The 15374-nt window shown below is 66.3% G+C and overlaps 5 protein-coding genes across 5 annotated transcripts; 3 read left to right on the top strand and 2 right to left on the bottom strand.

Annotated features, from left to right (window-relative positions):
- Nucleotides 1-679: 679 nt before the first annotated feature.
- On the top strand, nt 680-4159 carry PFL1_03767 (uncharacterized protein; the record flags this gene model as incomplete). Its single annotated transcript, XM_007881291.1, has 2 exons — nt 680-2160; nt 2269-4159. The coding sequence occupies 2 exons, from the start codon at nt 680-682 to the stop codon at nt 4157-4159; spliced, it is 3372 nt and encodes a 1123-aa protein (XP_007879482.1).
- A 2266-nt stretch (nt 4160-6425) lies between these two features.
- On the top strand, nt 6426-8213 carry PFL1_03768 (uncharacterized protein; the record flags this gene model as incomplete). The annotated part of the gene is made up of 3 exons (XM_007881292.1): nt 6426-6463; nt 6557-6840; nt 6952-8213. The coding sequence occupies 3 exons, from the start codon at nt 6426-6428 to the stop codon at nt 8211-8213; spliced, it is 1584 nt and encodes a 527-aa protein (XP_007879483.1).
- Nucleotides 8214-8925: 712 nt separating this feature from the next.
- Nucleotides 8926-9738, bottom strand: PFL1_03769 (uncharacterized protein; the record flags this gene model as incomplete). Its single annotated transcript, XM_007881293.1, has 1 exon — nt 8926-9738. One exon carries the CDS (start codon nt 9736-9738, stop codon nt 8926-8928), a length of 813 nt encoding a protein of 270 aa, XP_007879484.1.
- A 650-nt stretch (nt 9739-10388) lies between these two features.
- Nucleotides 10389-11233, top strand: PFL1_03770 (uncharacterized protein; the record flags this gene model as incomplete). Its single annotated transcript, XM_007881294.1, has 2 exons — nt 10389-10638; nt 10779-11233. 2 exons carry the CDS (start codon nt 10389-10391, stop codon nt 11231-11233), a joined length of 705 nt encoding a protein of 234 aa, XP_007879485.1.
- A 242-nt stretch (nt 11234-11475) lies between these two features.
- On the bottom strand, nt 11476-15270 carry PFL1_03771 (uncharacterized protein; the record flags this gene model as incomplete). Its single annotated transcript, XM_007881295.1, has 3 exons — nt 11476-11598; nt 11726-15029; nt 15137-15270. 3 exons carry the CDS (start codon nt 15268-15270, stop codon nt 11476-11478), a joined length of 3561 nt encoding a protein of 1186 aa, XP_007879486.1.
- Between the last annotated feature and the right edge of the window lie 104 nt (nt 15271-15374).

Here is a 15374-nt window from a genome sequence, read left to right on the forward strand (position 1 = left end):
TTCGCCGTGGGCCGCCCGCCGACTTTTTTTCCCCCTTCGGAAGAGCAAGAGGGTCAAGGCAGGCAGAGAGGCACGTCAACCAACCGCCTCCCTGGAAACCCTCCGGCGCTGCCCACGCCCAGCTGCGCAGCGAGCGGGCGAGCGCCAGAAAGTTGACCGCGGCACTGGGCGCGCCTGCCTGCCTGCTGCCTGCCTGCTGCCTGCCTGCTGCCTGCCTGCCCGCCTGCCTGGTCTCTCTGCGTGCCCGCTTTCTCTTCTCGGTCTGACCCGACTGACGGCGACCTCTCCCTCGCTCGGTGACTCTGACCGCCGGTGTTGCCGAAGCTCGACAGGTCTACGTACTGACTGGCTCGTCGACGGTTCGCTCCCGGACACCACCATCACCCGCCTTGACCTCGTCCTCCGCATCCTTCGCATCCTCCGTTCCCTTCTGCCCCCACGGCCAACGTCTTAGCTCGCACAGCAGTGATCATGGTCCTCTACTCGAGCTTCTGCCTCTAGCTACTCGACATCCACTCTTCTCTTCGCTGCTTCACTTCGACGCCTCCCGTTTACGCCCTCGATCACCACCGGAACCGCATCCGCCTCCCATCCAGACCCAAAGCCACCATCCCCGTGTTCTGAAAAGGCGTCGTTCCTCTCTCTTTCTTTCTCTTCGTCGGGCCAACCCTTTTGCGCCATGTCCGCTTCCAACCAGGCCGGCCCGTCGTCCGGCCCCGGTTCGGCCGCAGCCAGCGAGGCTGGCGACCCGCCACACACGCCCAACTCAAACTACGACAACCCAAACGACGACAGGAAGCTCTCCCGCGGCACCGGCAAGCGCAACCGCGTCCACTTTGCCTGCACCGAGTGCTACCGCCGCAAGCAGAAGTGCAACCGCGAGACGCCCTGCCAGCACTGCATCGCACGCAAGGTCCCAGAACGATGCCGCACCTTCCAGCCGGGCGAGGACGCCAACGACGTCGGCTCCCGCCTCTCGCGCCTCGAAAAGCTCCTCGAAGACTACCTCCCCGCGCTCATGAACCGCGTCGAGGTGGCCATCTCGGCCAGCAACAACGGCGACCACCGCTTGCAGCACAGCTCCGCCGAGCACCGCATCGTGAAAGCCGGCACCGCCGACCCCGCCATGCTGACCGCATCACCCACCGCGATCCACCCCGACCTCGGCGCCAAGCGCCTCTCGGTCACCACCAACGCCGGTGCTGAGAGCGACGAGGATCCCGCGGCGGATCAAGACAGCCTCAGCCCAAAGACGGGCATCTTCATCGGAGGGGGCGCCATGGAGATGCACCTCGGCACGCTCCTCGGAAAGCTACCCGGAAAGAAGCCTTCGCCTGCCTTTCGCGAGCCCATCCGCACCATCGAGGGCCAGCCAGACCTCGACGAGATCATGTGCGAGTATGGCGCCCCACTCGGCGGCTCTGCCGAGATGCTGGCCGCCCTTCCCGACCGCGCGCTCTGCGGCAAGCTCCTCGACCACTACTACGAGCAGATCAACTGGATCCGCCAGCCGCTTCCCCGACGCAGCCTGCTCCAGTCATTTGACAAGTTCTGGGACGACGGGCCCAAACTCACCGCCGACAACATCAACATCTTCGTCATCCTCTGCTGCCTCTGCGCCATCTCCTGCCTCTCGTTTGAAGACCCTAACATGCCCGAGGGCGCTCACAGCCGCATCCTGGCCGCACGCAGGTACCACTTTGCTGCCCGCAAGGGCCTCCATCTCAGCACCGTCATGGGCCGCGAAGACCTCGACCACATCGTCGGTGCCTCGCTCTCGTGCCGCTTCATGCTTCTCGACCGTAGGATCGGCGAGGCCTACACGGCTAGCGGCACCCTGATGCGAGCCGCCTACACGATCGGACTGCACCGGGATGGGACAAAGCTCGGCCTCAACCTCGTCGAGACCGAGGCCCGGCGCCGCGTCTGGGCGAGCATCTACTTCCTGGATCGACTGCTCAGCGTCACCACGGGCAGGCCGCCCGCCATCGACGACCGCATCTGCGACACGCTACCGCCCTCGGGAGGCGTCGACGACGACGTCTACCCGATGCCCCTGAACCATCCCAAGATGCCGGAAGGGGTAGAGCCGCCGACCCCCATGTCCTACGCCATTTACCGCCATCACATCGCCCTGATCGAGGGCCGTATCCTTGCTGGGTGAGTTGCGCTGATGACCAGATTTGGAGCTGCCCTGTTCAGCCAGGGAAGTCGCGGTCCGCTGAAGTCTATCTCCTTCTTCCCTCCACCTTCGCGGCAATCTGACAGCCTGCAGAGCCTCGACAGCACCCTGCATGTCAGCGACGTGCTCGCTCTCGACCGCGAGATCCGGGCTCTGCAAGATGGCCTGCCGTTCTACTTGCGCGCGAAGCGGACCTCTTCCGGCGTCGAGTGCGACCGCAGCCTCGACTCGGCCTACGGCTTCCTGGCCGTCCAGCGATTCCTCGTGCACACCGAGATCAACGCGGTCCGCATCGCGCTGCACCGCCCGTTTTTGCTGCGGTCCTCAAGCAATCCCAAGTACCTGCCGTGCCGCGAGGCCTGCCTCGACGCCGCCCTGCACGACATCGAGCTGCGCAACCTGACGCTGCGTCCACTCAAGGACAATGTTTCGCACGAGCTGATGCAGGCTCTCCGGGTGCACATTGGCACCTTCAAGTGGTTCCACTCGCTCCTCGTATGCGGTGTGGTGCTGTTGATGCAGCCAGACGCGCCCAATGCTGGACAGCTGCGTGGGCACCTGCAACATTTCGTCAACATCCACTACGGCAAGTCTGCCCACCAGGCCGACGAGATGCGGACGCGCGAGGCGCATGTGATTGAGCTCTTCCTCGGGAAGCTCGACGAGCTGCAGAGCCACAAGGCGCAGCCGGGCGGCAAGACGGCCGGCCGAAAGCGAAGCAAGAAGCAGCTCGTCCTCGACGAGGCGACCAAGAAGCCGCGAGCGCATTCGCCGGCGTCACGCACGAAGGAGTCTGCAGCAGCAGCAGCAGCCACCACCAAGGGCGACGACTCTCGCGACAGCGCCGCCACTCGCAAGGCCGTCGGCAGCGCAAACTCTCGGGAGGCCGACGTGGATGAGCATGCCACTGCGGACCTGCTGCTGGGACTCGGGCAGCAGGCGCGCCACTCTACGCAGGGGGTCGACGCAGCCCGGGGCGAGGGCGAGCGCAGGTCCGCGTCCGCGTCCGCCTCGAGATCGTACGCCGAGCTGTCCGGCTCGGGATCAAGATCCCTGCAGTCGATGGACGCATCGCCGTACAGGCAGAGCTCGGGTGACTGGCCGCGAGGTTATCCGGGAGTCGGAAGCGGCGGCAACGGAGGGGGCGGCAGCGGCACCAACAGCCCCTTGGGTACGCCTGGGACGGAGCTGCTGGGCAGCACCGGCTCCGCGATGCCCTCGCCCATCGATGTCGCCGGAGGCGGCACTGGCTCTGGCACCACCGGCGGCGGCGGCGGCAACGCGGGCAACAGCGATGAGGCACAAACCATCTTTGACAACTGGTACCGCGCCGAATTCGCGACGGCCTCGATGCCGAGCTACGAGGCTCCGTATCCGCAGAACGGGCTCGGTGCCCTGCCATTCGGGCTGGGGATGCAGATGCCGGCGACATCTGCGGCGCCGGGCCGGTCGATGTATAACGGGCAAGGACCATCGCAGCAAATGTCAACGATGGGCGGCGGGGCGATGATGGAGCCAGGGCAAGCGCAGCAGCAAGGACCACCCGGCGGAGGCCTGACGGCTTCGACGGGATGGGACATGGGCAGCATCGCCAGCATCAACGGACGGGATGCTCCGGGCTTCCCGACGCTCAACCAAGGCCTCAGAGGCGCGGCCAACGGCGGCGGCAGCAGCTTTGTCGGATCGTCGTCGTCGCCTCCGACGACGAGCATGGCGACGGCGCCGACGCCCGGCTACCCTCCGATGCAGCCCGGTAGCGGTGTCGGCGGCAACTTGGGGGCGCAGTCGATGGCGGGCGCCAACCACAGCGCCGGCAGCAACACCAACAACAACTTTGGCGGCGGCATGGTGCTCGGCGGGATGCAGCCGCCGACGTACGGGGCGGGCAACGCGTGGCCGCCCGCGCCCGACCAGCAGGGCAATCCGGGCTTCGACCCGGCCTTTTGGCAGACGTTGATTGACAAGATTGCCTCGTAGCTGGCGGGTCACGACGACGACAGCAATGATGATGGTGTGTCGCGGCGGCTCGACGCTTGTGCCTCTTCTCTGTATTCTGACTATGCTGCTCTCCCAACCGCCTTCGCCATCGACTGCGTGTATAGTACCTCTAATCCTTTGATACTTTCGGACGCGTTCGCGCCTGCGCTGCTGCCCGACGGACCCCATGCGTCTATCAAGACTCGGTCTCGAAGCATTCTTAGATTGACGTTCAAGACGTGGGTGGTCTTTGCGGGTTCGGTCTGGATGCGGTCTTGGCTTAGGACCGCGATGGAACGCACGCGATGCATGGGACGCATCCGATCCGATTCGGCCCGGTCCGGGCGGGCGGGAATGAAGCAAGCAAGCTATGCAAACAGCGCCAGGGTCCGACCCTTTCCCGCGGTGCAGGCGGCGGCTGCTGCCTGCCGGCGTGCGTGCTGCTGGTTGATGATGTTCTGCAGGTCACGATCTGTCGGCTGGCCTGGCCTGGCCTGGCCTGGCCTGCTGGGCGCCAAAAGGCAAAAGCAAGGGCGCGCGAAAGGCGGAACCCCCGAAGTACAGCAGGAAGGCGGGCAAAGCAGCAAGCTAAGCAGCAAGCAGGTGCCCGCGGCAGAGGGAACCCGCCTGGCTGGTTGGCTCCAGCTGGATTGATGGTCGGAGATGGATGCGTCGAACTCTCCGTGCGCGAGGCGGACCCTGTCTCGCCTGGAGTTTCCGGTCCCCTGCCCTGCTTGGCTTGGCTTCTACCTGTTCTTCCCGTCGCCACCGCTGCCCGCCAAAAGTGGCCGGCTTTTTGTCGGAAGCCCGCCGACATCGGTCGCGACTGGCCTGACAGCCTGCTGCCCGTGGCCTTGCTTTGTCGTCGTCGTCGATGGCGATCGATGGATGTCTTGGTGTTGCGCTCGAGGCTGCTTTCGCACGCAAGCGTCCGCGAGGCTACCCTTCGCGCTTTTGCGCTCGACGTACGTCCTGCCTCGTGCACCCGCTGAGGCCTCGATGACTAGGCCGCGCCCGCGGTCAAGAAGCAAAGGAGCGGCGTGGGTTTGCTGCCAAGCCAAGCCAGAGCAAGCGGCGGAGGCGAGCCGGCGACGGGACCCTCGGGACCTCGCCTCGTTGGCCCTGTCTCATATCACTTCGGTCCCAGCCGAGAGTTGGCGAGCAAGCAAGCAAGCAAGCAAGCCCGAAGCAAAGCATATGGCGGGCGGAGCACGAGCGAGCGAGCGAGCTGAGAACCGGGGCGAGCTGACAAAAGGCGCGGCGCGCTCAAACCGCCTCGCCCTGCCTGGCCTGCCTGGCTTTGCCTTGGTGGCTCTCTCGATGGCGGGCAGCCAACGACAAAAGGCCAAGGCAGAGTCGCAGCAGCATGGCAGAAAGAGAGGCGAGGACCGGATATCGAGCCTCCTCGTCCAGGTACACACACTGCACACGCGCGCGCGCCTGGCACTCCAGCACCCAGCCAGACAAAGGCAGAGCGAGCGTGCGTACTGTAGAACCTCGTCGAGCGGACAGGCAGGCAGGCGCGCAGGAATTCGCCGCTCAATTTTTGGTGCTCCCAGCGATGGTCGGGGTCCTGACAGCTTTTTGGGTGGCCTTTCCTAGCGTTGCTTGCCTCACTCAATGCCGCCTCTGCTTCTTCCAGCCAGCCTCCCTCTCTCGCTCCCAAGCTCCCCAGCCTCGCTCGTCGAAGACGGCGACGACTGGCCAGCTGCCATCGTTTCATGTGCAACCCACGCTCTGCCCTCTCCGGGCGCCCTCGAGCCAGCTGCCTCGTCTCATTGGCCAGGCCAGGCTAGGCTAGGCCAGGCTTCGTTTCATCGAGCTCGACGCCGGATCTAGACGCCGGATCAAGGTCAGCTGGTGGTCCTGATCGATGGCCAGCATGGCCCATGGGCCCCCGCTTGCTCGGTCGGCCGTCCCCGCCACGCCCTCGAGCCTGGTCCTGGCCATCTCGAAGCACCTCGCCAGCATCGCCCGCATGCTCGCCTCCTCATCTGCCCCAGATACCTTTACGTTGGTCTGCTGCCCCGCAGATCCATGCCGGGCTGCTTGCTCGTCGCTTCCCCTCTTAACCTCGCTCCCTTGCTTTCGCCCCATCGGTATCCCTGCCCTCTCCTCGCCATCGTCTCCAACTCCTCTCGCACCATCAGCGACTCCCTCCCCTCCGCTCACTGTGCCCCAGCCACCCTCCTTATACGTGGTAGAGCCAGCGCCCACCTGTAGTCACCGTCTTCCACCACAGCTCCCCCTCTAGGAAAGAATCGATATGCTGGCCGAATACCCTCTGGGCAGCGCAGAGTCCCTGTGAGTACCGCACCTTCTGCCTCGGCCACTGCTCAACGATACAGGCTCTGACTCCCACGTCTTTTGCGCACGTTCGCCATGCCCCAACGACAGGCCGCGAGTCCCGCCCAAGACCCAGGTCCGCACCTCCTACCGCTCGCGACCTACCATGGGCAAGCCGCTCAACGCCACCAGCGCCAGCCCCACGCCCTCAGCGCCTGCGCCCGCCAACGTGGAGAAGACGGCCGTCTCTGAGCACGCCCTCGAAGCCATCCACCATGCCATCAGCGGACAGCCCTGGGCCGACCTCGAGCTCATCGTCTCGCACGGCAGCGGAACCCAGAGCGTCTTTGCCAATAGCAACATCCTCAAGAAGGCGTGCCCCGTCCTCATGAAGGGTAAGTGGCAGCCGACACTCGACACGCGCTCGAGCTTGCGACGCAGCAGACTGAGCCGACAACGCGCCTTTTCGTCCCCCTTTGCCCCCCTCTAAAACGCAATCATCGCAGAAATCAACCGCACCGGTGCCCTCGAGCTCGACACGATGGAGGACCTCAACCCGGTCGGTGGCGGCAAGTCGGGTCGGCGCACCGCGTCGGCCAGCCTCTCATCGCGCCCCACCTCGGCTCGACGCACCTCGTCGAGCGGCCTGCTCGACTACAGCTCCAACGGCCGCCCTCGCGAGCGCGCGCCCGGCTCGTTCAACCGCCGCTCCGAGGGGGGCGACGAGTACGACGACGCGCAGGACTCGTTCCTTGGCGATGACAACAACGACGACGACGTCGACCGCGAGTTCCCCCGCAAGAAGAGCGGCGCCATCCGCCGCGACGACAACCTGGTCGACGACGACGAGCTCGAGCACGAGGACGACGTCGACGAGGCTTCGTCGTACCTCGCTGCCGGCCACCGCGTCGCCAAGGTGCCTGGCTCGAACGGCTCGACGCCCGTCGAGACGCCCTCGTCGCCGTTTGCCAACACTTTCAGCAAGGCGCGCCTGTCGCGCTTTGTCAAGTTCATGGGCAAGGACAAGACGCCCGACGCGCTCGAGTCGCCCTCGCTCGCCACGGGCCCCGTGGTGCCGGGCAAGGAAGACTACCTGAGCGAAGGGGGTCGCGTCCGGAGGTACTCTGCCGCCAACGATCTCTACCCGAGGAGCGGCGAGATGGGCGCCAACGGCTCGCGGCCCACCATCGGCGGACGGGCCCCTGCGGCATCGCGCGTCCACGTCAGCGGGTGCACGCCCGGCACGCTCCAGGCGCTCATCTTCTACCTCTATACCGGCCAGACGAGGTTCGCGCGCAAGCCCACCCGCCGCGTCGGTGGGGCCGGCGACGAGTCGGACCTCTCGTCGGACGAGGAGGACGACGTCGACGACGAAGACGCCGACCACGACGACGAGGCCGACGTCCCCGAGGCCTCGGGCGACAAGCACGACGGCTCCAAGTCGCAGAGCTACCCGCCGCTCCTCTCGTCGCGCGCGGCCTACTGCCTGGGCCACCAGCTCAACCTGCCCGACCTCCAGGCGCGCGCCTTTGCGCACCTCTGCGGCCTGCTGTCGTCGCGCACGGTGCTCGGCGACCTGCTGTCGCCGTTTGTCGACCGCTTCGCCGAGGTGCAGCAGGCGCACCTCGACTACATTTCAAAGCACTGGGACAGCGTCAAGTCGCGCGACGACTTTGCGCCCATTATCGGCAAGCTGGTCAAGGGCGAGTACCCCAAGGCCAACGCGGCGCTGCTCCAGCTGTTTGCCAAGTTCCGCATCTCGCCCTGAGCAGTTACACGATGGACACTCCAGCTTGCCATTGCTTTCCGATCCGACGACTCAGACTCGCTGTCCTGATCTCGTCCGTTGCTCTTGTCTCGCCGCGTCGCCGTTGGCTCTCGCCTGTCTTTTCCACTTTCTTCCCTTCCCCCACCTCGTCGCTTGGTATATGCGGCCGCGCTCGATAGGCCCACGCTCCTTTGTCTTGGCTTGTTTTTTGATATCCTCGATCGCTCGTTTCGGCAGCAATACACCCGCCGACTTCCCCATCGCCTGAAGGTAGCAGCAGCCGTGGTTGCCATACCCTGATCGGTTCGAAGCGCTGCCCAGGCGGAACAGGGTCGAACGCAACTGAAGTCAGAGTCAAGAGTGGAGTGTGTTTTGGGGCAGGACGTGGATCGGCGGAAATGAGCCGGCTGGATGTAGAAGGGGGCGGCGCGAACGACGAGGGTGGGCGCCTAGGTATTGTACACGATGCGATGCACGCAGACGAGCGGAGCCGGAGGAGCCGGGGGAAAGGGCAAGAACAGGTCGGACGGGTTCGACGGGGCGGTAGGAGGGCCCGCCCGCCCGGCGTCGTATCTATGGTTGTGTCGTCGTAGCTCGAGAGTGGGGGGGGGGGGAAGGGGGTAAAGGGTGCGGGGCAGAGAGAGACGGTGCGCCAGGTATTGTGCGGGGAGGATCGCACGCCAGACATGCGACCGAAGGCTGCGGGGGGGGATCAGATGAGGGCCTCCTTTGCCTTTGTCCATGTGGCGGCGGCGGCCATCATGATTGCGCTGGCCGTCATCATGGGGCGCGTGCCGGCGGTGCACTTGAACAGGGCGCCGCTGAGTCCGCCGGCAGCGACGGCGCCGTAGATGTCGTGTTTGCCGCGGGTGGCGTCGATGGCGGCGTCGACGAGGTTGTAGATGAGGGCGACGACGCCTGCCGAGTTGCCAAAGAAGGAGCCGCGGCGGGTGACCTGGTTGAGGATGGCGTTGAGGCGGAGGCGGAAGGTGGGGTTGTCTACGCCGAGCGGGCGCGAGAAGCCTTCGCGGGCGCCGAGGAGGCCGCCGATGGCGAGGCCGGAGAGGTACGTGGTTCCCGTGCCGTAGCACAGGTCGTCGCTCCATCCGCGCGAGGGGACGGCGGTGCGCCCGCCCTCGAGCGACGAGGGGGCGTTGTCGGCGATCTCGAGGTACTCGAGGTCCTCCTTCTGCAGTCCGGCCATGGGGTGCAGCGCCGACACGTCGAGCGCCGAGTCGTACAGGAGCGAGGTGGCGGATGGGACATAGGGCTCCGAGGCGGCGGCGGCGGCGGCGGTGCCGGGAGCAGCGCTCGACGAAGACGAAGACGGTGCGGACGGCGTGACAAACGAGTGGCTGCGCAGGTATGCGGTCGGGTCCGAGTCGGCAGAGTTCGACGTTGGCGAAGGCGCGGCGGATGCCGACGGTGGCGGCGGCGTCGAAAGGTCGACCTGTGATGTGGATGCCGACGACGACGACGCCGACGAGGAGGAGGACGAGGACGAGGAGGAGAATGGCCAGACCATGTTGGGCTCGGAGTGGGAGGTGGCGGGCGAGCTTGTGCGGGTTGGTGTGCTGATCAAGTGTGGAGAGAAGCAGGGCGCTGGGGTGCTGATGGCGAAATGTGCAGTTGTGGGCGAGTGCGGGGTTCAAGGGTTGGTGGTGACGAGGATGGTGATGGAGAGCGAGCGAGCCAGGTGACCTTGGCCCTCTGGTTGGCCTCCGCCGCCGCCTTAGCTGAGAGGCTATGCTTGGCGAGCCCCCGGCGAGATTTTTCTCGTGGGCGGGCGGGTGGTGGGAAATTCGCAGTGCTTCCGAGATCTTCTTGCTTGAGTCTGGCCTTTCCGCGCCTGCCCGATGCGGGGTTGTCGGGTTGCGGTCCAAGTCGGCGCCCCCTTCCATCAGCAGGCTAGGCTGGCTAGTCAATTTCAATTCGCACGAGAGAGAGAGGGTGGCGCCCAACTGAAAATTGGCAGGCGGGCCCCTCTGGCGAGAAGGTTGGTTGTCACCGCCGCCGCCGCTGCTGCTGCTGCTGCACCTACACACCGTTCAATCCATCAGCTGCTATCGCTTCTACGGCCGCACCGCTGATCGCAATCACCACCATCACCACCACCACCACCACCACCTACTCCTCTTCCTCCTCCTCCTCCACCGCCACCTCGCATCTCCGACAATGTCGCTCCTAGCAACGCTGCGACCTCAGCTGCTGCGCACCGCGGCAGCGACGACGGGCTCGACGGCCTCGACGTCGTCGCTCCTCGTCGCCAGCCCCTTCTACGGCCCCTCGCCCTCGTCGTCGGTGCTGCCGTCGTTTGCGTTCGGAGGCTCGGTCCAGACGCGTAACTCTACCAAGCGAGGCGGCGGCTCTACAAAGAACAACCGCAACTCTGCCGGTAGGAGGTTGGGCGTCAAGCGTCATTCCGGTGAGTAGCGCCGCGCCGAGAGCTAGGATCCGACCTCTGCTCCGTCCCCCCCCCCCCTTTCGATAGAGTCTACAGACGTCTGATACCATCGCGCCCCCACGCACCATCTCACCTCCTTCCTTTTTCCTCCGTCTGATCAGGTCAATACGTCCAGGCGGGAGAGATCATCTACCGCCAGCGCGGCACGTCGTGGCACGCCGGTCCCAACGTCGCAATGGGCCGCGACCACACCCTCTTTGCCACCTCGTCCGGCTACGTCCACTTCTTCTACCCCAACCCCGCAACCCCCGCCACCTCCTTCTCAACAGCCACCACCACCACACCGTCCTCGTCCTCGTCCCCGTCTTCGACTTCGACTGGGGCCCTGCCGGCGCTAGCGCAAAAGACCTACGTCGCCCCGGACCTCGTCACGGTGCCGCACCCGTCGAGCAAAAAGCAGACGCGTCGCTACGTCGGCGTCAGCCTCGTCCCCGACGCCGCCTTCCCGCGGCCCCAGGGCGAAAAGAGGCAGCGCAAGTTTGAAAAAATCGACATCAACGACCTCAACAAGCAGATCAAGGCCGTCAGGCTCCACAATGCCGAGGCGGCCCTCTGACGACGAGATGCCGTGCCTTGTTTTGCGCGCACCAGCACCGATTCCGCCGTTGCGGGCGCCGGGTGGCCGCGACCTGTTGTTGTAAATAAGGATGTGGAATGGCCTAGATGGGGCATGCGGCGCTGCGGCCCGTCGAACGATATGCCGACCTCTACTTTCTAGTCTCTTCCCTCTTCTCCTCGCGCCGTCGTCTCCCTCCTCGTAGTGCAGCGTGCGGGGAGAGGACGCGCCCACGGCGACGGCTACTGCTGGCTGAGCCGGTTGAGCAGCCACTGCTCGAGATCCTGCCATCCTCCGCCCACTCGGACGAGAATCTTCTTGGCCTTGGTGCCCGCCCGAGCCCCCGCTGAGCCAGCAGGACGGTGCTGTCGAGGGGCATGTGCAAAGAGCAGGGAAGCGGTTCGTGGAGCAGGCTCGGTCAGCAACGCGACGTGCATCAAAGGGGGGCAGACATCGCGCCCTGAGATGGCACCACGGCCGTCGTCGACTCACGAGCTCGAGCAGGCGGCACATGACTTCCTTGCCGCCCACCTCGTACCGCGTCCGGTTGTCCTTGCCCGGGCCCTCTTCCAGCCTGACGCCGCGCGGCAGCGGCGCATCCAGCCTCTCGAGGCTGACGCCCAGGCCATTGGCGATCGCAGCCACCTCGACGTCGAGCGCATCGTTGGGGTTGGGCTTGTACACCTCGATCCTCGCGCCTCGCCCTGCCTCTCCACCGAACCCGGACCCGGCCATGGAGCCGCTGCCCAGCCTCTGCCCCGTCCACGTCGCGTTCGAGAGGCCGCCAATGGAACCGTTGTCGCTCAGCGTCGGCGTGACGCGACCCCCTCCTCCCCCGCCTCCTGCCACCGAGGCGCCGCCCAGCCCGCGCGACGCCCGGAAGTTGGCCACGCTCGACCGCTTGTTGGTCGCCGACGGCGACGACACCGAAGACGGATCCGCGCCGGGGAGCGAGGCCAGCGCGGCCGCCGAGAGCGGCGTCGTACGACCTGCGCCGACGCCACCCGCCGCACCGCCGTTCCTCATCCCGGCAAGCAGCGAGGGGTTGACCCGAGTGATCGGCGGCCGGCTGGAGCGCTTGCTCGCCGGCGTGCCAGGCGTCGCCATCCCGGCCACGCCCGTCGAGGGCGCCCGCGCGTACATGCTCAGGCGCTGCGCCCGTGCCATGATCGTCGGTTCTGGCGTCTGCATCGACAGCCTCGAGGCCCCCGCAGTGTACCGCGGCGGGGTCAGCGCCGCCTTGTTCTGGCCGCTGGTGAAGGTGCTGTTGGAAGCCTGCGAAAGCGATGAGCCTGGCCTCGACGGCGTCGACGACCCCACGGCCGTGGCATCCGAGCTGACGGCCAGCCGTGGGATCATCGACTCTCGCCTCCTGGCTTTGACGTCGCCCACTGTGCCCGTCGCAGAGGGCGGCCGGTAGTAGGACCCGCCAAGCGACGAGCCTGGTCGGTCGCCCGAGCCCGGCGCCCTGGTCGAGGTCGAGGCGCGGCTCGAGTTGTCGATCCACTCGATCTCGTTTGCCTCTGCGGCAGCACCCGAGTCGACCCGTCCCCTGCCGCTCTGCGGCGTCGATGTGCCGATCCTCGAGGATGGACGAGCCGTCTGGCTGGGCAGCGGCGGCGCGTTGCTGCCCTGCATCGACCTGCTGGTCCACGACGGCTCAGGCTGCGGCGTCTTGGACCGCTGCGGTGTCCCAGGAGCACCGGCTGCATCGAAGCCCAGCCAGCTCGATCGATAGCTCGAGGGCGGCGCTCGGCTGGGCGTGCTCACCTGTGCGACCGCCTCGGCGGCCAGCCTGGCATCTCCCTGACCGCGGTTCGAGAGCGCGCTCGGCCGGCTGACGCTGGGCAGGGGCCGTCGCGTATCGGGGGGCGAGCCGCCCACCCTGGCTGCGGTCCAATTCTTGAGCGCCAAATTCTCTGGAAATGCGGCCGAGCTGGACCGATTGTGCCTCGCCGCGCTCTCCCTGGCGGCAGATAGGGCGGTGGCAAAGTTCTGCGAGCGCTGCGGACGCAACGACCTCGGCGAGTCAAACGTCTTTGTTGACGCGCGGGGCGGAGTCGAGATCGGCTGGCTCTGCAGGCCCAGGGCTTCAGCGGTCGCAGAGATCCTCCGCAGCCGGCTCTTGGGGGGCGGCGGGGGCGGCGGTGTGCCGTTGCCCGAAAGGTTCGAACTGAGCGAGGAGCTGCTCGAGAGCCTTCCGGGACCGCTGGTCACGCGCGAGCCCAACGCCGAGGATCGGAGCGCGCTCTTGGGCGTCAAGGCTGGGCGGCTCGGGCTCCCCTGGCCCAGCGCCGTCTGCTGCAGCTGCCTCGCGCCGAGGGCGGCGGGGGGCAGAGCGGGCATGCTGGCCGATGCGGCGATAGGGAAAGCGATGCGCCCCGCCTGAGATCCTGCGGTTGGGTCCTCGAGGCCGGCCTGGAGGCGCTGCAGGATGGCCTCGATTCGCTTCATGTTCTTCTCGGTCCGAAGCACCCGCTCGCGCATCTGCCTCCAGCGCGACTTGAGGTCGGCCAGCTTGCGAATAATGGTGCCATTCGAAGCACCCCTCTCCTTTGTGCCCCGCTCCAGCACCTGAAAGACCTGGTCGCAGGCCGGCGTGTAGTAGGACTTCTTGACGGTGAAGGCCTTCTTGACATCGGCCAGCTCGGCCAGCCTCGCGGCGGGATCCCGCTCGCCGCCGACAGCGTCGTCGGCCTCGGCGTCGGCCGATGCTGCCGACGTGGCCGAGATCAACCCGGCCTGGTAGTCGCGGTTGAAGTCGGAGACGAACGTCTGGCAGTTGGTGATGGCCTTGTCCAGACTGTCCATCATGCTCTTGGCCTGCTCCGAGACGGAGCGGAAGACGACAATGTACTTGTCGTCGTTGAGCTCCTTTTTCAGCGCATCGGCCTCGTGCTGGACCTTGACCCAGTCGGCGAGGAGGTCGTCGTAGCGCGACCTGAGGGCTTTTGGGCCGAGGGCGGGCGCAAACGAGGGCAGCATCAGCTCGTCGAAGGACGTGAGGCTGGTGAAGCTGACGTTGCTGCCCCTCCTCTGCCGCGACCTCCAGTCGAGCATCTCCTTGTCGACGATCGACGAGTCCGGGTCCTGGTCCTCGGGCGGGCCGCCCACCTCGGCCATCCTGACTTCGAGTTGCTGCATCGATCTCGAGACGGTCTCGAGCTTCTCGTCGAGCTGCATCAAGGCCATGTCGAGGTCGCCGGCAGGAACGTCCTCGGCGCCACCGTTGCCTCTGCCGCCGCCGCCGCCGCCGCCATTGGTGCCCGCCCCGTGCGAGCCTGTCGAAGAGGAGCCGGAGGAGCCCGATCGGGAGCGCGGGTCGGCCAGCACGGCGGCTGCGTCCCCGCCAAACCCGCTCGAGTGGCGCTTCTCTTGCACGACGAAGATGTGGCGGCGGACGTCCTCGATGGCCTGTTTCGCATCCTCGATCTCCTCGGCGGTCTCCGTCATCGATGCCTCCTCCCTGTCATCGGCACCGAAGCCCGAGGCCACCCGCCTGGGAGAGTCGTGGTTCGATGGCATCCACGCCGAGGTCGAGGCCAGGGGCGTTTGGCCCCCATCCCCTGTGGGGTTAGGCTGGGAGAGCGAGGTCGATCCCTTGCTGTGCTCGTCTCCGTTGGCCGTGGCGCTGGTGTCGCCGTCGTCGGCAAGGCTGAGCCCGGCGATGGTCTCGGCAAGGTCCGAGGCGGAAGTTGGCAGGCCGGGTTTCGTCGGCGATGCGATGGACGAGGAACGAGGCGGTACTGCAGAGATGCTGGTGTTGAGCGCGACGGACGATGAGCGCGAAGGTATGCTGCTCGGCAGGGAGAGCAGGGAGAGGTAAAAGCCCATCAGAAGGTCGGCGTCGACGCTTGGGCAGTTTACATGGCACTCGGCACAGATCCGCCGGGCCGAACTCACGAGAGTACGCTGTTGGTGCTGAGGATGCTGCTGGAGCGTTTGTGCGCGGCGTGGCTCGAAGCCGGGGCTCGAGACGATGTGGGCGAGCCGACATCGCCTTCGCCCTGAGCACCGTTTAGCTCACCCATCACCATCCTATGGCGATCGGCGTAGCTGTCGGGTCGAGTAATCTAGGTGCGTAACCCAGGGATCCAAATCGAGACGTTGTCCGGCGGCAGTATGGCCATGGTACGGTGGC

The sequence above is a fragment of the Pseudozyma flocculosa genome (genome assembly GCF_000417875.1).
Source record: "Pseudozyma flocculosa PF-1 unplaced genomic scaffold scaffold00012, whole genome shotgun sequence".
In the NCBI taxonomy this organism is placed as follows: domain Eukaryota; kingdom Fungi; phylum Basidiomycota; class Ustilaginomycetes; order Ustilaginales; family Ustilaginaceae; genus Pseudozyma; species Pseudozyma flocculosa.